The following is a 23,085-nucleotide window of genomic DNA, read 5'->3' on the forward strand; positions in this document are numbered from 1 at the left end:
CGCACAATCCAATAACAATCTGGAAAACGTGTGAACCTCCGCCTAATGTAGGCTACTAAATTGGGTGAAAGCTTTATTATTGTATCAGACTTGGCAGCAACAAAAGTAATAATTAAGGGACGTAAACCTTTTCGCTCAAGCCTGTTTCAGTATTTTACGTCAAGTATTGCTTTTTCTCAAGCTTTATTGTTCTGGATTCTATTTTTTTTTCTGTGTTCCGTGAATGAAATATATTTTCACAAGTCGAATGCAGAAGTCTACCGTTCTGACAGAACGAGAGCACTAGTTGCGACGATGATATGTTTTTGCGTCTTTTTGTGAAGGGCCAACAATTAAGTAGACAAATGCAGATAAAGATAAATAAATTATTTAAATACCTTTGTTCATTTGTTAAATAAACAGCGTAAACTGCTGGTGACAATACCGCATTCAAATACGTAGGGCCTATCTCGTCATATATGAAACCTATAAACATAGATAAAGTTGTCTTTATCTGTGCTATAAATTCTTGCCTTATTTACAATTTTTTTGTCACTGTCAACTTGTCATCTAACAAAAAAGTTATGGATTTTTCTTCTGTTTTTGAGTAATTAGCCAATTTATTATTACATTTCAATAAATATTCTTTTATATTAATTACTCTTAAAGTAGTTACTGAAAAGGAAAAAATAAAGATTTGCCGCTGTTGTATGTCCATTAGAAAGACATAAGATGGACAATTCAAGAAATAAATATCATTATTTCAGAAATTCCAGAAATTGTGGGTGAATAATAAATTTTATTTCTTTCCGTGGCTAACCGTAAGCAGCTGCGATTTTCGTGAGTGAGCGAGTCCAATCAGGGGTGTGGAGAGAACTCTCTCCATACCCATGGTCCAATGAATGACTCCAATCGTCCGCGCGTCCGCCGTGTAAGCGCACAGCGAAATAAAATGAAGAAGAGGCTTCGCATTGGTGATCTAGTGACATCATCACACGTCGTCTGTCTAATATTTTGTGAGGACTGAAAACTGAAGTCTTGTCTTGTTTGCATTGTTGTGTTTACTTACTAAAATTCCATTTAGTCGAAATTTAGAAAAAGTATTGTTTTGGAAATGACTTTCATTAAAAGCTGGGAAGATTTCGAAAAAGCAGCAGAGAAGCTGTATTTGGCCAATCCTATGAAGGTAAATTCAATCGAGAGTTTCGTCCGTGACTTCTCAATGAAAAGATACCAGAGCCAGTCTCAAAAAATAATCTTTTTAAACGTTTGTAATTGAAATTCTATAGTAAATACATATGTTGTTTCTTCTTTTGCTGTAGGTACGCTACACAATGAAGTACAGACACACTGATGGAGCTCTGGTGCTGAAGTTTACAGATGACGCTGTGGTAAGAAATTTGTTGCCCCATATTTGTTTGAATACCTCTCGTAATGCCTTTATTTTTATTTTGAAATAGTGTCTGCAGTACAAAACTGAGGTCCAACAGGATATGAAGAAGATTGATAGATTTATGATTAATCTGATGAGACACATGGTTTCCAGCGACAAATAAATTGTGACTGTTTGCTTGCATTTAAAAGAATTCACAATGTTTTTCAAATGTTTTTGATGGGACCAGCATAATCATATTTAGTACTAAGCTGAACATGAAACTTCTACATTTATCATACTCTGTGTTTTGTATAGCCTCAGTTATATAATTGAATCCAGTTATAATTTTAATATATTAAATTCGCCAATTTAAGGGAGAAGCGCAGAAATGAGTGACGGGCACTCTCTAAGGTTTCAAATGGGAAGTTTAGAATAGCTGGATCTGTAGGATAATTTTTTCATAGTTTATGAAGTATACATGTGGGGGCTTTCTTTTAACAATCGAGTAAAAAATAAAGTCAACTGATTAGAAAAAATATTGCCGTGGACTCATAATTTTACACCTGTACTGTTGTAACTTGAGGAGCGTATCATTTAAAGAAAGTGAAAGGAGGGACTGCGGTGAGAGAATGAACGAAGAGCATCCGAACATCTTCCCGGCGGGTAGCTCGATACACTGAACACGACGAAAATGCAGGCCACGACAGTCCCTCTACTCATGAGAGACGACTGAAGAAAAGTAAAATCTGTCTACTTTCTTCGTGTGCAAGAGCTCGTTTTGCAAATGAAACCGCCACGAGTTGGAACCTTGAGGTGTAGGCGGCTAACGGCTGGAGAGATTCTGTATATAAAGAACTATTCTCCGCATCAAACCATCAGTTCCTTTTCTGAAGTGTTCAAATCATCTTCTCTCAGCAACATGAACAAAGTAAGTTATCTTTTCTAGCTAATTGCTGGATTGCATTATTTGAAAAAAGAATTAAAATTAATTAAAATTATTTTCAATTATTTCCGGATAGTACGTCGTTTTAGCAACTTTGATTGCGTTCGCTATTGCCAAGCCGCAAGGCTATGGATCAGGAGCAGGACAACAACAGCAGGGTTACGGTGGTCAAGCTGGACAACAACAACTGCAACAGCAGGGTTACGGAGCTCAGTCCGGTGCCTCTCAACAGGGTTATGGTGGTGCTCAGGCTTCAGCTAGCGCAGGAGCTGGACAAGGATACGGCACTCAAGGAGGAGCCGCTGCCGCACAACAGCAACAAGGGTATGGTGCTGCTCCGGCTGGAGGTGCCGCTGGAGCTGGACAAGGTTATGGTGCTCAAGGAGGAGCTGCCCAGCAGCAACAGGGCTACGGTGGGGTTCAGGCCTCAGCTAGCGCTGGAGCTGGACAAGGATATGGCAGTGCATCAAACGGCCAGCAAAAACCAACCAATACTTACAACGGAAACGGAAACTCTAAACCTTCTACATCCGCTTCATCCTACGAACAAGAGGTTAAACAATTCTACAATAATTTTCTATCGCAATGCTAATTCAATTTTGTATGTTTGATTAAATTCGTTAAATAGCAACCTCCGATGCCCTACGAATTCGCCTGGGAAGTTAAGGACGAGCCAACCAAGAACGACTACGCCCATGAAGCCAAAAGTGACGGCAAAGTTGTGATCGGATCTTACCGCGTTCTTCTCCCCGATGGCCGCACTCAGATCGTTTCCTATCGCGCTGACGAAAACGGCTACGTCGCTGACGTCAAGTACGAAGGTGAAGCTCAATTCCCCGCACCATCCGGAGGCAATGGCAACTACGGAGCTGGAGCATCAGCTGGAAATGGCGGCAACAATTACGGAGCTGGAGCTTCATCTGCAGCTGGAAACGGTGGCAACAACTACGGGGCTGGAGCATCAGCTGGAGCTGGAAACGGTGGCAACAACTACGGAGCTGGAGCTTCAGCTGGAGCAGGAAACGGTGGCAACAACTACGGAGCTGGAGCTTCAGCTGGAGCTGGAAACGGTGGAAACAACTACGGCAGCAGCGGAAATGGAAACAGTGGATATGGCAGTGGAAATGGAGCAAAGCCAAATGGCAATGGCAACAAATCCAGCGCTTATTAAAATTATAAAATTTAATGTTTGTGTGTTGCGTAATTCAAATATTTTTGTATGAACCACCCTGAAATTGAAATACACTTTAATAATATACCTAATTTCAAAAACCAATATTCTTTTTTTCTCACCTGCTTGGTTGTTTATTCGCTTATCTTTTGCGAACAAAATTCGAACTGAAGTACGGTGGTAGGATGAAAACGGGAAAAACATTTTTTTAACACTTTTCACTTGTAAAATGGTCTGTTATACATTTTGAAGCCTTTCACTTTCGTATTCAACAATTCTGCTTTATAAAATCAACATATGAACTATGAAGCATTAAATTAAAGACAAACCACGAACGTTTTTAATGAAATTTTGCGAGAGATTCTTTAAATAATAAAAAAATTTCATATTGCATAAATTTGTCCTTACATACATAAATTGCGATTCACACTCAAAGAGAAACATCAATTGATTCTCATGTGATCGATTAAAAAAGATTATCAAGCCGAAAATGATTTTTTTTAAATTTTTCTTAGGATTTTGTATAAATAAACGTACAATATTAAGAAGTTAAAATGTTTTCTATATTCTATAATTTTGAATAATTCGGCACTTTTAAAAAAAAACTTCGTATGTACTTTTTATAAATTTCCGACATCAGGGCACTTATTTTTTTTTATGTTTACAAGTCTTTTTTGTAATTTGTCGTAATACAATAGAATAAAATCTATAGCATTCATTTATTTACTAAAGCTTATCTTGGTTTAATCTACCGTATAGCTACCATAGTTAATAATAAGTGAATAATTTCCATTTTCTAATAAGTTTCTATTGCTTTGCCGAAACGTTATTCCTTTTTTTATTTGTTCCATTGAGGTAATTTCTTTTTAAAAAAAGTGAAAGGAGAAGAGCTTATATAGTTGAATTGGTTGGTATGTGAAGTACAGAAGAAGAAGATCACCCGGTTGGCTATGCAAGAATCGACCACCCCCACCTGGTAGGGAGGCCGGGACATGACAAGGGAAAGGAAAATGCCTACTCCTTTCATATGTGTGCACGAGCTACTTGATTACTGCCATCTTTTGGGAAACTTGCTAGAGGTGTTGGTTGATGGTGAGCTTCTTCGGTATATAAAGGCGACTTGGTTCCACACAAAATCATCAGTTCCTTTTCTGAAGTGTTCAAATCATCTTCTCTCTGCAGCATGAATAAAGTAAGTTAGAATCGCTAGCTAGTTTGATCATTCATTTCGTGTCTAAATTTTATTTTTTAAATTATTTTGAAACGCATTTTAATTAACTATCTTATTTTAAACAGTTCGTCGTTTTAGCCGCTTTGATTGTCGTGGTGGTGGCAAAGCCACAAGGCTATGGTTCAGGAGCCGGGCAACAACAACAGGGCTACGGTGGACAAGCTGGTCAACAGCAACAGCAACAACAGGGTTACGGAGGCCAGTCTGGTGCCTCTCAACAAGGTTATGGGGCTCAGGCATCAGCTAGCACCGGAGCTGGTCAGGGTTATGGTGCTCAAGGAGGATCCACTCAGCAGCAACAGGGATACGGTGGCGCTCAGTCTGGAGGTGCTGGTGGAGCTGCATCATATGGCGGTGCATCAAGTGGACAGCAGAAACCAACCAACACCTACAACGGAAATGGTAACGGAAACTCAAAACCTTCTGCGTCCGCTTCATCTTACGAACAAGAGGTTGGAAAATGTGTTTTACGTTTTTCCCCATCTATATCCTAATTTCAAATGTTTAATTTATTCTATTAAACAGCAACCCCCGATGCCCTATGAATTCGCCTGGGAAGTTAAGGACGAGCCAACTAAGAATGACTACGCCCATGAAGCCAAGAGCGACGGTAAAGTTGTGACTGGTTCTTACCGCGTTCTTCTCCCTGATGGCCGCACTCAAATTGTTTCTTACCGCGCTGATGAAAACGGCTACGTCGCTGATGTGAAATACGAAGGCGAAGCCCAATTCCCCGCACCATCCGGAGGCAACGGCAACTATGGAGCTGGAGCATCAGCTGGAGCTGGAAATGGCAGTAATAACTACGGAGCCGGAACTGGAAACGGTGGCAACAACTACGCAAGCAGTGGCAACGGAAATGGAAGCGCAAAACCAAATGGAAACAAACCCAACTCCTATTAGTTCTACGAAATTAAATGTTTGTGTGTTGCGCAATTCAAAATATTTGTATATTAAATAAATTTTAAATCTACTTAATTTTGTCAAAAATATTTTCATTCCGTCTTGAGACTTCTAGAGTATTTCCTATTAAATTAGTAAAACTCACGTATCAGTGAAATGCTGCTTTTACATGAACGATATCTATCTGAATACTACGATTGTAAATATTACTTATGCCATGTTCAGATCATTTGTAATTTGTGAATTTTATTTTAGTAACAGAAAAAAAAATTGGTGTTGCAATTTGCGATTCATACTTTCAAACGGAAAATCATTCACCTTAATTAATTTTGTTTTTGATAAACTGTTCTGTTCTGAAATTATCTGTGATTAGTATCGTAACATTCGGTAACCATTAATAGATGTTTAGATTCATCTTCTGGATTAAAATTAAGCTTATTCAGCGGAAATTAAATAATATGCTTAATGTCTTTAGTTTTGTTTCAGCATTAGGTAACGAATCGTAATAACATTGTGAGATTTTGAATTCTAGTGGCTTAATTTTGTACGAAAATAAAGCTCAGTGGTCGAATAATTATATCCTGCATTTACTGCATTCTATTTTCTTGTGGAACTATTGGCTTCTATCTGATACTATAGACCTAAGTTTTGAAAGAATATTAAATTTCACATAAAACAATTTTATTTGAAATTCGTCAAAATAGGATGAAAATTTATTCCAAGTTACTAAAAGCATATAACGTTTACTTTACCAAATGTTAATTAACCCTACCGTATAATAGTGTTTACATGAATAATTTCCCTTTCATCCGATTTTTTGTTGTTTGCCACAAAGTCATTTTTTAAATCTGTTTCGTTTAGATAATTTCAGCTTTTGAAAGTGAAAGGAGGAGAGTTGATATGGTTGAATTATGAAGTAAGGAAGAAAAGTCCTGATCATCAAGTTGGTTATGGTTACGCAAAAATCGACCATCCTACAAGGGAGGGACATAAAGGGAAAGGCAAAAGTCGACTCCTTTTCTGTGTGCGCACGAACTACTTGATTGCTGCCATCTATTAGAAACCGGCTCAGGGTGTCGTTGTTGCCTGTTGGTGAGCTTCGAATTCAGTATATAAAGAATGGCTTACGTTCACATGAAATCATCAGTTCCTTCTCTGAAGTGTTCAAATAATCTTCTCTCAACAAAATGAGCAAAGTAAGTTAGCACGAAATGGTCAGCTTGTTGCTAAATTGTATTATCTCAAACAAAATCATTTTCAAAATCATTTTAAATATTTTTTTTTCCTAAAAAAGAAGTAAATCAGTTTATTAATAAATCAATCTAACTTTCAACTAATTTCAAATTTTTTCTTTTACTTTTTAATTAAAATAGTACATAGTATTAGCCGCGTTCATTGCAGTGGCTGTGGCAAACCCGCAAGGCTATGGTTCAGTAGCCGGTCAAAAACAGCAGGGTTACGGTGGCCAAGCTGGACAACAACAACTGCAACAGCAGGGTTACGGAGCTCAGTCCGGTGCCTCTCAACAGGGTTATGGTGGTGCTCAGGCTTCAGCTAGCGCAGGAGCTGGACAAGGATACGGCACTCAAGGAGGAGCCGCTGCCGCACAACAGCAACAAGGGTATGGTGCTGCTCCGGCTGGAGGTGCCGCTGGAGCTGGACAAGGTTATGGTGCTCAAGGAGGAGCTGCCCAGCAGCAACAGGGCTACGGTGGGGTTCAGGCCTCAGCTAGCGCTGGAGCTGGACAAGGATATGGCAGTGCATCAAACGGCCAGCAAAAACCAACCAATACTTACAACGGAAACGGAAACTCTAAACCTTCTACATCCGCTTCATCCTACGAACAAGAGGTTAAACAATTCTACAATAATTTTCTATCGCAATGCTAATTCAATTTTGTATGTTTGATTAAATTCGTTAAATAGCAACCTCCGATGCCCTACGAATTCGCCTGGGAAGTTAAGGACGAGCCAACCAAGAACGACTACGCCCATGAAGCCAAAAGTGACGGCAAAGTTGTGATCGGATCTTACCGCGTTCTTCTCCCCGATGGCCGCACTCAGATCGTTTCCTATCGCGCTGACGAAAACGGCTATGTCGCTGACGTCAAGTACGAAGGTGAAGCTCAATTCCCCGCACCATCCGGAGGCAATGGCAACTACGGAGCTGGAGCATCAGCTGGAAATGGCGGCAACAATTACGGAGCTGGAGCTTCATCTGCAGCTGGAAACGGTGGCAACAACTACGGGGCTGGAGCATCAGCTGGAGCTGGAAACGGTGGCAACAACTACGGAGCTGGAGCTTCAGCTGGAGCTGGAAACGGTGGCAACAACTACGGAGCTGGAGCTTCAGCTGGAGCTGGAAACGGTGGAAACAACTACGGCAGCAGCGGAAATGGAAACAGTGGATATGGCAGTGGAAATGGAGCAAAGCCAAATGGCAATGGCAACAAATCCAGCGCTTATTAAAATTATAAAATTTAATGTTTGTGTGTTGCGTAATTCAAATATTTTTGTATGAACCACCCTGAAATTGAAATACACTTTAATAATATACCTAATTTCAAAAACCAATATTCTTTTTTTCTCACCTGCTTGGTTGTTTATTCGCTTATCTTTTGCGAACAAAATTCGAACTGAAGTACGGTGGTAGGATGAAAACGGGAAAAACATTTTTTTAACACACTTTTCACTTGTAAAATGGTCTGTTATACATTTTGAAGCCTTTCACTTTCGTATTCAACAATTCTGCTTTATAAAATCAACATATGAACTATGAAGCATTAAATTAAAGACAAACCACGAACGTTTTTAATGAAATTTTGCGAGAGATTCTTTAAATAATAAAAAAATTTCATATTGCATAAATTTGTCCTTACATACATAAATTGCGATTCACACTCAAAGAGAAACATCAATTGATTCTCATGTGATCGATTAAAAAAGATTATCAAGCCGAAAATGATTTTTTTTAAATTTTTCTTAGGATTTTGTATAAATAAACGTACAATATTAAGAAGTTAAAATGTTTTCTATATTCTATAATTTTGAATAATTCGGCACTTTTAAAAAAAAACTTCGTATGTACTTTTTATAAATTTCCGACATCAGGGCACTTATTTTTTTTTATGTTTACAAGTCTTTTTTGTAATTTGTCGTAATACAATAGAATAAAATCTATAGCATTCATTTATTTACTAAAGCTTATCTTGGTTTAATCTACCGTATAGCTACCATAGTTAATAATAAGTGAATAATTTCCATTTTCTAATAAGTTTCTATTGCTTTGCCGAAACGTTATTCCTTTTTTTATTTGTTCCATTGAGGTAATTTCTTTTTAAAAAAAGTGAAAGGAGAAGAGCTTATATAGTTGAATTGGTTGGTATGTGAAGTACAGAAGAAGAAGATCACCCGGTTGGCTATGCAAGAATCGACCACCCCCACCTGGTAGGGAGGCCGGGACATGACAAGGGAAAGGAAAATGCCTACTCCTTTCATATGTGTGCACGAGCTACTTGATTACTGCCATCTTTTGGGAAACTTGCTAGAGGTGTTGGTTGATGGTGAGCTTCTTCGGTATATAAAGGCGACTTGGTTCCACACAAAATCATCAGTTCCTTTTCTGAAGTGTTCAAATCATCTTCTCTCTGCAGCATGAATAAAGTAAGTTAGAATCGCTAGCTAGTTTGATCATTCATTTCGTGTCTAAATTTTATTTTTTAAATTATTTTGAAACGCATTTTAATTAACTATCTTATTTTAAACAGTTCGTCGTTTTAGCCGCTTTGATTGTCGTGGTGGTGGCAAAGCCACAAGGCTATGGTTCAGGAGCCGGGCAACAACAACAGGGCTACGGTGGACAAGCTGGTCAACAGCAACAGCAACAACAGGGTTACGGAGGCCAGTCTGGTGCCTCTCAACAAGGTTATGGGGCTCAGGCATCAGCTAGCACCGGAGCTGGTCAGGGTTATGGTGCTCAAGGAGGATCCACTCAGCAGCAACAGGGATACGGTGGCGCTCAGTCTGGAGGTGCTGGTGGAGCTGCATCATATGGCGGTGCATCAAGTGGACAGCAGAAACCAACCAACACCTACAACGGAAATGGCAACGGAAACTCAAAACCTTCTGCGTCCGCTTCATCTTACGAACAAGAGGTTGGAAAATGTGTTTTACGTTTTTCCCCATCTATATCCTAATTTCAAATGTTTAATTTATTCTATTAAACAGCAACCCCCGATGCCCTATGAATTCGCCTGGGAAGTTAAGGACGAGCCAACTAAGAATGACTACGCCCATGAAGCCAAGAGCGACGGTAAAGTTGTGACTGGTTCTTACCGCGTTCTTCTCCCTGATGGCCGCACTCAAATTGTTTCTTACCGCGCTGATGAAAACGGCTACGTCGCTGATGTGAAATACGAAGGCGAAGCCCAATTCCCCGCACCATCCGGAGGCAACGGCAACTATGGAGCTGGAGCATCAGCTGGAGCTGGAAATGGCAGTAATAACTACGGAGCCGGAACTGGAAACGGTGGCAACAACTACGCAAGCAGTGGCAACGGAAATGGAAGCGCAAAACCAAATGGAAACAAACCCAACTCCTATTAGTTCTACGAAATTAAATGTTTGTGTGTTGCGCAATTCAAAATATTTGTATATTAAATAAATTTTAAATCTACTTAATTTTGTCAAAAATATTTTCATTCCGTCTTGAGACTTCTAGAGTATTTCCTATTAAATTAGTAAAACTCACGTATCAGTGAAATGCTGCTTTTACATGAACGATATCTATCTGAATACTACGATTGTAAATATTACTTATGCCATGTTCAGATCATTTGTAATTTGTGAATTTTATTTTAGTAACAGAAAAAAAAATTGGTGTTGCAATTTGCGATTCATACTTTCAAACGGAAAATCATTCACCTTAATTAATTTTGTTTTTGATAAACTGTTCTGTTCTGAAATTATCTGTGATTAGTATCGTAACATTCGGTAACCATTAATAGATGTTTAGATTCATCTTCTGGATTAAAATTAAGCTTATTCAGCGGAAATTAAATAATATGCTTAATGTCTTTAGTTTTGTTTCAGCATTAGGTAACGAATCGTAATAACATTGTGAGATTTTGAATTCTAGTGGCTTAATTTTGTACGAAAATAAAGCTCAGTGGTCGAATAATTATATCCTGCATTTACTGCATTCTATTTTCTTGTGGAACTATTGGCTTCTATCTGATACTATAGACCTAAGTTTTGAAAGAATATTAAATTTCACATAAAACAATTTTATTTGAAATTCGTCAAAATAGGATGAAAATTTATTCCAAGTTACTAAAAGCATATAACGTTTACTTTACCAAATGTTAATTAACCCTACCGTATAATAGTGTTTACATGAATAATTTCCCTTTCATCCGATTTCTTGTTGTTTGCCACAAAGTCATTTTTTAAATTTGTTTCGTTTAGATAATTTCAGCTTTTGAAAGTGAAAGGAGGAGAGTTGATATGGTTGAATTATGAAGTAAGGAAGAAAAGTCCTGATCATCAAGTTGGTTATGGTTACGCAAAAATCGACCATCCTACAAGGGAGGGACATAAAGGGAAAGGCAAAAGTCGACTCCTTTTCTGTGTGCGCACGAACTACTTGATTGCTGCCATCTATTAGAAACCGGCTCAGGGTGTCGTTGTTGCCTGTTGGTGAGCTTCGAATTCAGTATATAAAGAATGGCTTACGTTCACATGAAATCATCAGTTCCTTCTCTGAAGTGTTCAAATAATCTTCTCTCAACAAAATGAGCAAAGTAAGTTAGCACGAAATGGTCAGCTTGTTGCTAAATTGTATTATCTCAAACAAAATCATTTTCAAAATCATTTTAAATATTTTTTTTTCCTAAAAAAGAAGTAAATCAGTTTATTAATAAATCAATCTAACTTTCAACTAATTTCAAATTTTTTCTTTTACTTTTTAATTAAAATAGTACATAGTATTAGCCGCGTTCATTGCAGTGGCTGTGGCAAACCCGCAAGGCTATGGTTCAGTAGCCGGTCAAAAACAGCAGGGTTACGGTGGCCAAGCTGGACAACAACAACTGCAACAGCAGGGTTACGGAGCTCAGTCCGGTGCCTCTCAACAGGGTTATGGTGGTGCTCAGGCTTCAGCTAGCGCAGGAGCTGGACAAGGATACGGCACTCAAGGAGGAGCCGCTGCCGCACAACAGCAACAAGGGTATGGTGCTGCTCCGGCTGGAGGTGCCGCTGGAGCTGGACAAGGTTATGGTGCTCAAGGAGGAGCTGCCCAGCAGCAACAGGGCTACGGTGGGGTTCAGGCCTCAGCTAGCGCTGGAGCTGGACAAGGATATGGCAGTGCATCAAACGGCCAGCAAAAACCAACCAATACTTACAACGGAAACGGAAACTCTAAACCTTCTACATCCGCTTCATCCTACGAACAAGAGGTTAAACAATTCTACAATAATTTTCTATCGCAATGCTAATTCAATTTTGTATGTTTGATTAAATTCGTTAAATAGCAACCTCCGATGCCCTACGAATTCGCCTGGGAAGTTAAGGACGAGCCAACCAAGAACGACTACGCCAATGAAGCCAAAAGTGACGGCAAAGTTGTGATCGGATCTTACCGCGTTCTTCTCCCCGATGGCCGCACTCAGATCGTTTCCTATCGCGCTGACGAAAACGGCTACGTCGCTGACGTCAAGTACGAAGGTGAAGCTCAATTCCCCGCACCATCCGGAGGCAATGGCAACTACGGAGCTGGAGCATCAGCTGGAAATGGCGGCAACAATTACGGAGCTGGAGCTTCATCTGCAGCTGGAAACGGTGGCAACAACTACGGGGCTGGAGCATCAGCTGGAGCTGGAAACGGTGGCAACAACTACGGAGCTGGAGCTTCAGCTGGAGCTGGAAACGGTGGCAACAACTACGGAGCTGGAGCTTCAGCTGGAGCTGGAAACGGTGGAAACAACTACGGCAGCAGCGGAAATGGAAACAGTGGATATGGCAGTGGAAATGGAGCAAAGCCAAATGGCAATGGCAACAAATCCAGCGCTTATTAAAATTATAAAATTTAATGTTTGTGTGTTGCGTAATTCAAATATTTTTGTATGAACCACCCTGAAATTGAAATACACTTTAATAATATACCTAATTTCAAAAACCAATATTCTTTTTTTCTCACCTGCTTGGTTGTTTATTCGCTTATCTTTTGCGAACAAAATTCGAACTGAAGTACGGTGGTAGGATGAAAACGGGAAAAACATTTTTTTAACACTTTTCACTTGTAAAATGGTCTGTTATACATTTTGAAGCCTTTCACTTTCGTATTCAACAATTCTGCTTTATAAAATCAACATATGAACTATGAAGCATTAAATTAAAGACAAACCACGAACGTTTTTAATGAAATTTTGCGAGAGATTCTTTAAATAATAAAAAAATTTCATATTGCATAAATTTGTCCTTACATACATAAATTGCGATTCACACTCAAAGAGAAACATCAATTGATTCTCATGTGATCGATTAAAAAAGATTATCAAGCCGAAAATGATTTTTTTTAAATTTTTCTTAGGATTTTGTATAAATAAACGTACAATATTAAGAAGTTAAAATGTTTTCTATATTCTATAATTTTGAATAATTCGGCACTTTTAAAAAAAAACTTCGTATGTACTTTTTATAAATTTCCGACATCAGGGCACTTATTTTTTTTTATGTTTACAAGTCTTTTTTGTAATTTGTCGTAATACAATAGAATAAAATCTATAGCATTCATTTATTTACTAAAGCTTATCTTGGTTTAATCTACCGTATAGCTACCATAGTTAATAATAAGTGAATAATTTCCATTTTCTAATAAGTTTCTATTGCTTTGCCGAAACGTTATTCCTTTTTTTATTTGTTCCATTGAGGTAATTTCTTTTTAAAAAAAGTGAAAGGAGAAGAGCTTATATAGTTGAATTGGTTGGTATGTGAAGTACAGAAGAAGAAGATCACCCGGTTGGCTATGCAAGAATCGACCACCCCCACCTGGTAGGGAGGCCGGGACATGACAAGGGAAAGGAAAATGCCTACTCCTTTCATATGTGTGCACGAGCTACTTGATTACTGCCATCTTTTGGGAAACTTGCTAGAGGTGTTGGTTGATGGTGAGCTTCTTCGGTATATAAAGGCGACTTGGTTCCACACAAAATCATCAGTTCCTTTTCTGAAGTGTTCAAATCATCTTCTCTCTGCAGCATGAATAAAGTAAGTTAGAATCGCTAGCTAGTTTGATCATTCATTTCGTGTCTAAATTTTATTTTTTAAATTATTTTGAAACGCATTTTAATTAACTATCTTATTTTAAACAGTTCGTCGTTTTAGCCGCTTTGATTGTCGTGGTGGTGGCAAAGCCACAAGGCTATGGTTCAGGAGCCGGGCAACAACAACAGGGCTACGGTGGACAAGCTGGTCAACAGCAACAGCAACAACAGGGTTACGGAGGCCAGTCTGGTGCCTCTCAACAAGGTTATGGGGCTCAGGCATCAGCTAGCACCGGAGCTGGTCAGGGTTATGGTGCTCAAGGAGGATCCACTCAGCAGCAACAGGGATACGGTGGCGCTCAGTCTGGAGGTGCTGGTGGAGCTGCATCATATGGCGGTGCATCAAGTGGACAGCAGAAACCAACCAACACCTACAACGGAAATGGCAACGGAAACTCAAAACCTTCTGCGTCCGCTTCATCTTACGAACAAGAGGTTGGAAAATGTGTTTTACGTTTTTCCCCATCTATATCCTAATTTCAAATGTTTAATTTATTCTATTAAACAGCAACCCCCGATGCCCTATGAATTCGCCTGGGAAGTTAAGGACGAGCCAACTAAGAATGACTACGCCCATGAAGCCAAGAGCGACGGTAAAGTTGTGACTGGTTCTTACCGCGTTCTTCTCCCTGATGGCCGCACTCAAATTGTTTCTTACCGCGCTGATGAAAACGGCTACGTCGCTGATGTGAAATACGAAGGCGAAGCCCAATTCCCCGCACCATCCGGAGGCAACGGCAACTATGGAGCTGGAGCATCAGCTGGAGCTGGAAATGGCAGTAATAACTACGGAGCCGGAACTGGAAACGGTGGCAACAACTACGCAAGCAGTGGCAACGGAAATGGAAGCGCAAAACCAAATGGAAACAAACCCAACTCCTATTAGTTCTACGAAATTAAATGTTTGTGTGTTGCGCAATTCAAAATATTTGTATATTAAATAAATTTTAAATCTACTTAATTTTGTCAAAAATATTTTCATTCCGTCTTGAGACTTCTAGAGTATTTCCTATTAAATTAGTAAAACTCACGTATCAGTGAAATGCTGCTTTTACATGAACGATATCTATCTGAATACTACGATTGTAAATATTACTTATGCCATGTTCAGATCATTTGTAATTTGTGAATTTTATTTTAGTAACAGAAAAAAAAATTGGTGTTGCAATTTGCGATTCATACTTTCAAACGGAAAATCATTCACCTTAATTAATTTTGTTTTTGATAAACTGTTCTGTTCTGAAATTATCTGTGATTAGTATCGTAACATTCGGTAACCATTAATAGATGTTTAGATTCATCTTCTGGATTAAAATTAAGCTTATTCAGCGGAAATTAAATAATATGCTTAATGTCTTTAGTTTTGTTTCAGCATTAGGTAACGAATCGTAATAACATTGTGAGATTTTGAATTCTAGTGGCTTAATTTTGTACGAAAATAAAGCTCAGTGGTCGAATAATTATATCCTGCATTTACTGCATTCTATTTTCTTGTGGAACTATTGGCTTCTATCTGATACTATAGACCTAAGTTTTGAAAGAATATTAAATTTCACATAAAACAATTTTATTTGAAATTCGTCAAAATAGGATGAAAATTTATTCCAAGTTACTAAAAGCATATAACGTTTACTTTACCAAATGTTAATTAACCCTACCGTATAATAGTGTTTACATGAATAATTTCCCTTTCATCCGATTTTTTGTTGTTTGCCACAAAGTCATTTTTTAAATTTGTTTCGTTTAGATAATTTCAGCTTTTGAAAGTGAAAGGAGGAGAGTTGATATGGTTGAATTATGAAGTAAGGAAGAAAAGTCCTGATCATCAAGTTGGTTATGGTTACGCAAAAATCGACCATCCTACAAGGGAGGGACATAAAGGGAAAGGCAAAAGTCGACTCCTTTTCTGTGCGCGCACGAACTACTTGATTGCTGCCATCTATTAGAAACCGGCTCAGGGTGTCGTTGTTGCCTGTTGGTGAGCTTCGAATTCAGTATATAAAGAATGGCTTACGTTCACATGAAATCATCAGTTCCTTCTCTGAAGTGTTCAAATAATCTTCTCTCAACAAAATGAGCAAAGTAAGTTAGCACGAAATGGTCAGCTTGTTGCTAAATTGTATTATCTCAAACAAAATCATTTTCAAAATCATTTTAAATATTTTTTTTTCCTAAAAAAGAAGTAAATCAGTTTATTAATAAATCAATCTAACTTTCAACTAATTTCAAATTTTTTCTTTTACTTTTTAATTAAAATAGTACATAGTATTAGCCGCGTTCATTGCAGTGGCTGTGGCAAACCCGCAAGGCTATGGTTCAGTAGCCGGTCAAAAACAGCAGGGTTACGGTGGCCAAGCTGGACAACAACAACTGCAACAGCAGGGTTACGGAGCTCAGTCCGGTGCCTCTCAACAGGGTTATGGTGGTGCTCAGGCTTCAGCTAGCGCAGGAGCTGGACAAGGATACGGCACTCAAGGAGGAGCCGCTGCCGCACAACAGCAACAAGGGTATGGTGCTGCTCCGGCTGGAGGTGCCGCTGGAGCTGGACAAGGTTATGGTGCTCAAGGAGGAGCTGCCCAGCAGCAACAGGGCTACGGTGGGGTTCAGGCCTCAGCTAGCGCTGGAGCTGGACAAGGATATGGCAGTGCATCAAACGGCCAGCAAAAACCAACCAATACTTACAACGGAAACGGAAACTCTAAACCTTCTACATCCGCTTCATCCTACGAACAAGAGGTTAAACAATTCTACAATAATTTTCTATCGCAATGCTAATTCAATTTTGTATGTTTGATTAAATTCGTTAAATAGCAACCTCCGATGCCCTACGAATTCGCCTGGGAAGTTAAGGACGAGCCAACCAAGAACGACTACGCCAATGAAGCCAAAAGTGACGGCAAAGTTGTGATCGGATCTTACCGCGTTCTTCTCCCCGATGGCCGCACTCAGATCGTTTCCTATCGCGCTGACGAAAACGGCTACGTCGCTGACGTCAAGTACGAAGGTGAAGCTCAATTCCCCGCACCATCCGGAGGCAATGGCAACTACGGAGCTGGAGCATCAGCTGGAAATGGCGGCAACAATTACGGAGCTGGAGCTTCATCTGCAGCTGGAAACGGTGGCAACAACTACGGCAGCAGCGGAAATGGAAACAGTGGATATGGCAGTGGAAATGGAGCAAAGCCAAATGGCAATGGCAACAAATCCAGCGCTTATTAAAATTATAAAATTTAATGTTTGTGTGTTGCGTAATTCAAATATTTTTGTATGAACCACCCTGAAATTGAAATACACTTTAATAATATACCTAATTTCAAAAACCAATATTCTTTTTTTCTCACCTGCTTGGTTGTTTATTCGCTTATCTTTTGCGAACAAAATTCGAACTGAAGTACGGTGGTAGGATGAAAACGGGAAAAACATTTTTTTAACACTTTTCACTTGTAAAATGGTCTGTTATACATTTTGAAGCCTTTCACTTTCGTATTCAACAATTCTGCTTTATAAAATCAACATATGAACTATGAAGCATTAAATTAAAGACAAACCACGAACGTTTTTAATGAAATTTTGCGAGAGATTCTTTAAATAATAAAAAAATTTCATATTGCATAAATTTGTCCTTACATACATAAATTGCGATTCACACTCAAAGAGAAACATCAATTGATTCTCATGTGATCGATTAAAAAAGATTATCAAGCCGAAAATGATTTTTTTTAAATTTTTCTTAGGATTTTGTATAAATAAACGTACAATATTAAGAAGTTAAAATGTTTTCTATATTCTATAATTTTGAATAATTCGGCACTTTTAAAAAAAAACTTCGTATGTACTTTTTATAAATTTCCGACATCAGGGCACTTATTTTTTTTTATGTTTACAAGTCTTTTTTGTAATTTGTCGTAATACAATAGAATAAAATCTATAGCATTCATTTATTTACTAAAGCTTATCTTGGTTTAATCTACCGTATAGCTACCATAGTTAATAATAAGTGAATAATTTCCATTTTCTAATAAGTTTCTATTGCTTTGCCGAAACGTTATTCCTTTTTTTATTTGTTCCATTGAGGTAATTTCTTTTTAAAAAAAGTGAAAGGAGAAGAGCTTATATAGTTGAATTGGTTGGTATGTGAAGTACAGAAGAAGAAGATCACCCGGTTGGCTATGCAAGAATCGACCACCCCCACCTGGTAGGGAGGCCGGGACATGACAAGGGAAAGGAAAATGCCTACTCCTTTCATATGTGTGCACGAGCTACTTGATTACTGCCATCTTTTGGGAAACTTGCTAGAGGTGTTGGTTGATGGTGAGCTTCTTCGGTATATAAAGGCGACTTGGTTCCACACAAAATCATCAGTTCCTTTTCTGAAGTGTTCAAATCATCTTCTCTCTGCAGCATGAATAAAGTAAGTTAGAATCGCTAGCTAGTTTGATCATTCATTTCGTGTCTAAATTTTATTTTTTAAATTATTTTGAAACGCATTTTAATTAACTATCTTATTTTAAACAGTTCGTCGTTTTAGCCGCTTTGATTGTCGTGGTGGTGGCAAAGCCACAAGGCTATGGTTCAGGAGCCGGGCAACAACAACAGGGCTACGGTGGACAAGCTGGTCAACAGCAACAGCAACAACAGGGTTACGGAGGCCAGTCTGGTGCCTCTCAACAAGGTTATGGGGCTCAGGCATCAGCTAGCACCGGAGCTGGTCAGGGTTATGGTGCTCAAGGAGGATCCACTCAGCAGCAACAGGGATACGGTGGCGCTCAGTCTGGAGGTGCTGGTGGAGCTGCATCATATGGCGGTGCATCAAGTGGACAGCAGAAACCAACCAACACCTACAACGGAAATGGCAACGGAAACTCAAAACCTTCTGCGTCCGCTTCATCTTACGAACAAGAGGTTGGAAAATGTGTTTTACGTTTTTCCCCATCTATATCCTAATTTCAAATGTTTAATTTATTCTATTAAACAGCAACCCCCGATGCCCTATGAATTCGCCTGGGAAGTTAAGGACGAGCCAACTAAGAATGACTACGCCCATGAAGCCAAGAGCGACGGTAAAGTTGTGACTGGTTCTTACCGCGTTCTTCTCCCTGATGGCCGCACTCAAATTGTTTCTTACCGCGCTGATGAAAACGGCTACGTCGCTGATGTGAAATACGAAGGCGAAGCCCAATTCCCCGCACCATCCGGAGGCAACGGCAACTATGGAGCTGGAGCATCAGCTGGAGCTGGAAATGGCAGTAATAACTACGGAGCCGGAACTGGAAACGGTGGCAACAACTACGCAAGCAGTGGCAACGGAAATGGAAGCGCAAAACCAAATGGAAACAAACCCAACTCCTATTAGTTCTACGAAATTAAATGTTTGTGTGTTGCGCAATTCAAAATATTTGTATATTAAATAAATTTTAAATCTACTTAATTTTGTCAAAAATATTTTCATTCCGTCTTGAGACTTCTAGAGTATTTCCTATTAAATTAGTAAAACTCACGTATCAGTGAAATGCTGCTTTTACATGAACGATATCTATCTGAATACTACGATTGTAAATATTACTTATGCCATGTTCAGATCATTTGTAATTTGTGAATTTTATTTTAGTAACAGAAAAAAAAATTGGTGTTGCAATTTGCGATTCATACTTTCAAACGGAAAATCATTCACCTTAATTAATTTTGTTTTTGATAAACTGTTCTGTTCTGAAATTATCTGTGATTAGTATCGTAACATTCGGTAACCATTAATAGATGTTTAGATTCATCTTCTGGATTAAAATTAAGCTTATTCAGCGGAAATTAAATAATATGCTTAATGTCTTTAGTTTTGTTTCAGCATTAGGTAACGAATCGTAATAACATTGTGAGATTTTGAATTCTAGTGGCTTAATTTTGTACGAAAATAAAGCTCAGTGGTCGAATAATTATATCCTGCATTTACTGCATTCTATTTTCTTGTGGAACTATTGGCTTCTATCTGATACTATAGACCTAAGTTTTGAAAGAATATTAAATTTCACATAAAACAATTTTATTTGAAATTCGTCAAAATAGGATGAAAATTTATTCCAAGTTACTAAAAGCATATAACGTTTACTTTACCAAATGTTAATTAACCCTACCGTATAATAGTGTTTACATGAATAATTTCCCTTTCATCCGATTTTTTGTTGTTTGCCACAAAGTCATTTTTTAAATTTGTTTCGTTTAGATAATTTCAGCTTTTGAAAGTGAAAGGAGGAGAGTTGATATGGTTGAATTATGAAGTAAGGAAGAAAAGTCCTGATCATCAAGTTGGTTATGGTTACGCAAAAATCGACCATCCTACAAGGGAGGGACATAAAGGGAAAGGCAAAAGTCGACTCCTTTTCTGTGTGCGCACGAACTACTTGATTGCTGCCATCTATTAGAAACCGGCTCAGGGTGTCGTTGTTGCCTGTTGGTGAGCTTCGAATTCAGTATATAAAGAATGGCTTACGTTCACATGAAATCATCAGTTCCTTCTCTGAAGTGTTCAAATAATCTTCTCTCAACAAAATGAGCAAAGTAAGTTAGCACGAAATGGTCAGCTTGTTGCTAAATTGTATTATCTCAAACAAAATCATTTTCAAAATCATTTTAAATATTTTTTTTTCCTAAAAAAGAAGTAAATCAGTTTATTAATAAATCAATCTAACTTTCAACTAATTTCAAATTTTTTCTTTTACTTTTTAATTAAAATAGTACATAGTATTAGCCGCGTTCATTGCAGTGGCTGTGGCAAACCCGCAAGGCTATGGTTCAGTAGCCGGTCAAAAACAGCAGGGTTACGGTGGCCAAGCTGGACAACAACAACTGCAACAGCAGGGTTACGGAGCTCAGTCCGGTGCCTCTCAACAGGGTTATGGTGGTGCTCAGGCTTCAGCTAGCGCAGGAGCTGGACAAGGATACGGCACTCAAGGAGGAGCCGCTGCCGCACAACAGCAACAAGGGTATGGTGCTGCTCCGGCTGGAGGTGCCGCTGGAGCTGGACAAGGTTATGGTGCTCAAGGAGGAGCTGCCCAGCAGCAACAGGGCTACGGTGGGGTTCAGGCCTCAGCTAGCGCTGGAGCTGGACAAGGATATGGCAGTGCATCAAACGGCCAGCAAAAACCAACCAATACTTACAACGGAAACGGAAACTCTAAACCTTCTACATCCGCTTCATCCTACGAACAAGAGGTTAAACAATTCTACAATAATTTTCTATCGCAATGCTAATTCAATTTTGTATGTTTGATTAAATTCGTTAAATAGCAACCTCCGATGCCCTACGAATTCGCCTGGGAAGTTAAGGACGAGCCAACCAAGAACGACTACGCCAATGAAGCCAAAAGTGACGGCAAAGTTGTGATCGGATCTTACCGCGTTCTTCTCCCCGATGGCCGCACTCAGATCGTTTCCTATCGCGCTGACGAAAACGGCTACGTCGCTGACGTCAAGTACGAAGGTGAAGCTCAATTCCCCGCACCATCCGGAGGCAATGGCAACTACGGAGCTGGAGCATCAGCTGGAAATGGCGGCAACAATTACGGAGCTGGAGCTTCATCTGCAGCTGGAAACGGTGGCAACAACTACGGGGCTGGAGCATCAGCTGGAGCTGGAAACGGTGGCAACAACTACGGAGCTGGAGCTTCAGCTGGAGCTGGAAACGGTGGCAACAACTACGGAGCTGGAGCTTCAGCTGGAGCTGGAAACGGTGGAAACAACTACGGCAGCAGCGGAAATGGAAACAGTGGATATGGCAGTGGAAATGGAGCAAAGCCAAATGGCAATGGCAACAAATCCAGCGCTTATTAAAATTATAAAATTTAATGTTTGTGTGTTGCGTAATTCAAATATTTTTGTATGAACCACCCTGAAATTGAAATACACTTTAATAATATACCTAATTTCAAAAACCAATATTCTTTTTTTCTCACCTGCTTGGTTGTTTATTCGCTTATCTTTTGCGAACAAAATTCGAACTGAAGTACGGTGGTAGGATGAAAACGGGAAAAACATTTTTTTAACACTTTTCACTTGTAAAATGGTCTGTTATACATTTTGAAGCCTTTCACTTTCGTATTCAACAATTCTGCTTTATAAAATCAACATATGAACTATGAAGCATTAAATTAAAGACAAACCACGAACGTTTTTAATGAAATTTTGCGAGAGATTCTTTAAATAATAAAAAAATTTCATATTGCATAAATTTGTCCTTACATACATAAATTGCGATTCACACTCAAAGAGAAACATCAATTGATTCTCATGTGATCGATTAAAAAAGATTATCAAGCCGAAAATGATTTTTTTTAAATTTTTCTTAGGATTTTGTATAAATAAACGTACAATATTAAGAAGTTAAAATGTTTTCTATATTCTATAATTTTGAATAATTCGGCACTTTTAAAAAAAAACTTCGTATGTACTTTTTATAAATTTCCGACATCAGGGCACTTATTTTTTTTTATGTTTACAAGTCTTTTTTGTAATTTGTCGTAATACAATAGAATAAAATCTATAGCATTCATTTATTTACTAAAGCTTATCTTGGTTTAATCTACCGTATAGCTACCATAGTTAATAATAAGTGAATAATTTCCATTTTCTAATAAGTTTCTATTGCTTTGCCGAAACGTTATTCCTTTTTTTATTTGTTCCATTGAGGTAATTTCTTTTTAAAAAAAGTGAAAGGAGAAGAGCTTATATAGTTGAATTGGTTGGTATGTGAAGTACAGAAGAAGAAGATCACCCGGTTGGCTATGCAAGAATCGACCACCCCCACCTGGTAGGGAGGCCGGGACATGACAAGGGAAAGGAAAATGCCTACTCCTTTCATATGTGTGCACGAGCTACTTGATTACTGCCATCTTTTGGGAAACTTGCTAGAGGTGTTGGTTGATGGTGAGCTTCTTCGGTATATAAAGGCGACTTGGTTCCACACAAAATCATCAGTTCCTTTTCTGAAGTGTTCAAATCATCTTCTCTCTGCAGCATGAATAAAGTAAGTTAGAATCGCTAGCTAGTTTGATCATTCATTTCGTGTCTAAATTTTATTTTTTAAATTATTTTGAAACGCATTTTAATTAACTATCTTATTTTAAACAGTTCGTCGTTTTAGCCGCTTTGATTGTCGTGGTGGTGGCAAAGCCAC

The 23,085-nt window shown here is 38.7% G+C and overlaps 9 protein-coding genes across 9 annotated transcripts in view; all 9 read left to right on the forward strand.

Annotated features, from left to right (window-relative positions):
* Positions 1-969: 969 nt before the first annotated feature.
* On the forward strand, positions 970-1,565 carry LOC124338114 (signal recognition particle 9 kDa protein-like). The gene is made up of 3 exons (XM_046792185.1): positions 970-1,165; positions 1,302-1,370; positions 1,440-1,565. Exons 1-3 carry the CDS (start codon positions 1,094-1,096, stop codon positions 1,533-1,535), a joined length of 237 nt encoding a protein of 78 aa, XP_046648141.1. The 5' UTR covers positions 970-1,093; the 3' UTR covers positions 1,536-1,565.
* Positions 1,566-2,176: 611 nt separating this feature from the next.
* On the forward strand, positions 2,177-3,560 carry LOC124338110 (pro-resilin-like). The gene is made up of 3 exons (XM_046792181.1): positions 2,177-2,282; positions 2,374-2,850; positions 2,926-3,560. Exons 1-3 carry the CDS (start codon positions 2,274-2,276, stop codon positions 3,466-3,468), a joined length of 1,029 nt encoding a protein of 342 aa, XP_046648137.1. The 5' UTR covers positions 2,177-2,273; the 3' UTR covers positions 3,469-3,560.
* A 1,008-nt stretch (positions 3,561-4,568) lies between these two features.
* LOC124338113 (pro-resilin-like) lies at positions 4,569-5,677 on the forward strand. The gene is made up of 3 exons (XM_046792184.1): positions 4,569-4,660; positions 4,765-5,151; positions 5,225-5,677. Exons 1-3 carry the CDS (start codon positions 4,652-4,654, stop codon positions 5,600-5,602), a joined length of 774 nt encoding a protein of 257 aa, XP_046648140.1. The 5' UTR covers positions 4,569-4,651; the 3' UTR covers positions 5,603-5,677.
* Positions 5,678-6,746: 1,069 nt separating this feature from the next.
* On the forward strand, positions 6,747-8,162 carry LOC124338150 (glycine-rich cell wall structural protein 1.0-like). The gene is made up of 3 exons (XM_046792225.1): positions 6,747-6,798; positions 6,976-7,452; positions 7,528-8,162. Exons 1-3 carry the CDS (start codon positions 6,790-6,792, stop codon positions 8,068-8,070), a joined length of 1,029 nt encoding a protein of 342 aa, XP_046648181.1. The 5' UTR covers positions 6,747-6,789; the 3' UTR covers positions 8,071-8,162.
* A 1,011-nt stretch (positions 8,163-9,173) lies between these two features.
* On the forward strand, positions 9,174-10,281 carry LOC124338144 (pro-resilin-like). Its single transcript, XM_046792221.1, has 3 exons — positions 9,174-9,264; positions 9,369-9,755; positions 9,829-10,281. The coding sequence occupies exons 1-3, from the start codon at positions 9,256-9,258 to the stop codon at positions 10,204-10,206; spliced, it is 774 nt and encodes a 257-aa protein (XP_046648177.1). The 5' UTR covers positions 9,174-9,255; the 3' UTR covers positions 10,207-10,281.
* Positions 10,282-11,350: 1,069 nt separating this feature from the next.
* On the forward strand, positions 11,351-12,766 carry LOC124338156 (glycine-rich cell wall structural protein 1.0-like). Its single transcript, XM_046792230.1, has 3 exons — positions 11,351-11,402; positions 11,580-12,056; positions 12,132-12,766. Exons 1-3 carry the CDS (start codon positions 11,394-11,396, stop codon positions 12,672-12,674), a joined length of 1,029 nt encoding a protein of 342 aa, XP_046648186.1. The 5' UTR covers positions 11,351-11,393; the 3' UTR covers positions 12,675-12,766.
* A 1,009-nt stretch (positions 12,767-13,775) lies between these two features.
* Positions 13,776-14,883, forward strand: LOC124338146 (pro-resilin-like). Its single transcript, XM_046792222.1, has 3 exons — positions 13,776-13,866; positions 13,971-14,357; positions 14,431-14,883. Exons 1-3 carry the CDS (start codon positions 13,858-13,860, stop codon positions 14,806-14,808), a joined length of 774 nt encoding a protein of 257 aa, XP_046648178.1. The 5' UTR covers positions 13,776-13,857; the 3' UTR covers positions 14,809-14,883.
* Positions 14,884-15,952: 1,069 nt separating this feature from the next.
* Positions 15,953-23,085, forward strand: part of LOC124336794 (glycine-rich cell wall structural protein 1.0-like) — a 28,941-nt gene continuing 21,808 nt past the window's right edge. Inside the window, exons 1-3 of the mRNA XM_046790591.1 lie at positions 15,953-16,004; positions 16,182-16,658; positions 16,734-17,025. Coding sequence (XP_046646547.1) covers positions 15,996-16,004; positions 16,182-16,658; positions 16,734-17,025 — 778 coding nt within the window. The 5' untranslated portion in view covers positions 15,953-15,995. The remainder of the gene's footprint in view (positions 16,005-16,181; positions 16,659-16,733; positions 17,026-23,085) is intronic.
* Positions 20,420-21,835, forward strand: LOC124336796 (glycine-rich cell wall structural protein 1.0-like). The gene is made up of 3 exons (XM_046790593.1): positions 20,420-20,471; positions 20,649-21,125; positions 21,201-21,835. The coding sequence occupies exons 1-3, from the start codon at positions 20,463-20,465 to the stop codon at positions 21,741-21,743; spliced, it is 1,029 nt and encodes a 342-aa protein (XP_046646549.1). The 5' UTR covers positions 20,420-20,462; the 3' UTR covers positions 21,744-21,835.

This window comes from Daphnia pulicaria, chromosome 4, assembly GCF_021234035.1.
Source record: "Daphnia pulicaria isolate SC F1-1A chromosome 4, SC_F0-13Bv2, whole genome shotgun sequence".
NCBI lineage: Eukaryota > Metazoa > Arthropoda > Branchiopoda > Diplostraca > Daphniidae > Daphnia > Daphnia pulicaria.

Bases quoted from the DNA above. Each gene is read 5' to 3' on its own strand.
- LOC124338114 (XM_046792185.1), top strand. From the start codon at position 1,094: ATGACTTTCATTAAAAGCTGGGAAGATTTCGAAAAAGCAGCAGAGAAG. The intron at 1,166-1,301 runs GTAAATTCAATC...CTTTTGCTGTAG, and splicing joins ATTTGGCCAATCCTATGAAG to GTACGCTACACAATGAAGTA. The intron at 1,371-1,439 runs GTAAGAAATTTG...ATTTTGAAATAG, and splicing joins AGTTTACAGATGACGCTGTG to TGTCTGCAGTACAAAACTGA.
- LOC124338110 (XM_046792181.1), top strand. The intron at 2,851-2,925 runs GTTAAACAATTC...TTCGTTAAATAG, and splicing joins CTTCATCCTACGAACAAGAG to CAACCTCCGATGCCCTACGA.
- LOC124338113 (XM_046792184.1), top strand. The intron at 5,152-5,224 runs GTTGGAAAATGT...TCTATTAAACAG, and splicing joins CTTCATCTTACGAACAAGAG to CAACCCCCGATGCCCTATGA.
- LOC124338150 (XM_046792225.1), top strand. The intron at 7,453-7,527 runs GTTAAACAATTC...TTCGTTAAATAG, and splicing joins CTTCATCCTACGAACAAGAG to CAACCTCCGATGCCCTACGA.
- LOC124338144 (XM_046792221.1), top strand. The intron at 9,756-9,828 runs GTTGGAAAATGT...TCTATTAAACAG, and splicing joins CTTCATCTTACGAACAAGAG to CAACCCCCGATGCCCTATGA.
- LOC124338156 (XM_046792230.1), top strand. The intron at 12,057-12,131 runs GTTAAACAATTC...TTCGTTAAATAG, and splicing joins CTTCATCCTACGAACAAGAG to CAACCTCCGATGCCCTACGA.
- LOC124338146 (XM_046792222.1), top strand. The intron at 14,358-14,430 runs GTTGGAAAATGT...TCTATTAAACAG, and splicing joins CTTCATCTTACGAACAAGAG to CAACCCCCGATGCCCTATGA.
- LOC124336796 (XM_046790593.1), top strand. The intron at 21,126-21,200 runs GTTAAACAATTC...TTCGTTAAATAG, and splicing joins CTTCATCCTACGAACAAGAG to CAACCTCCGATGCCCTACGA.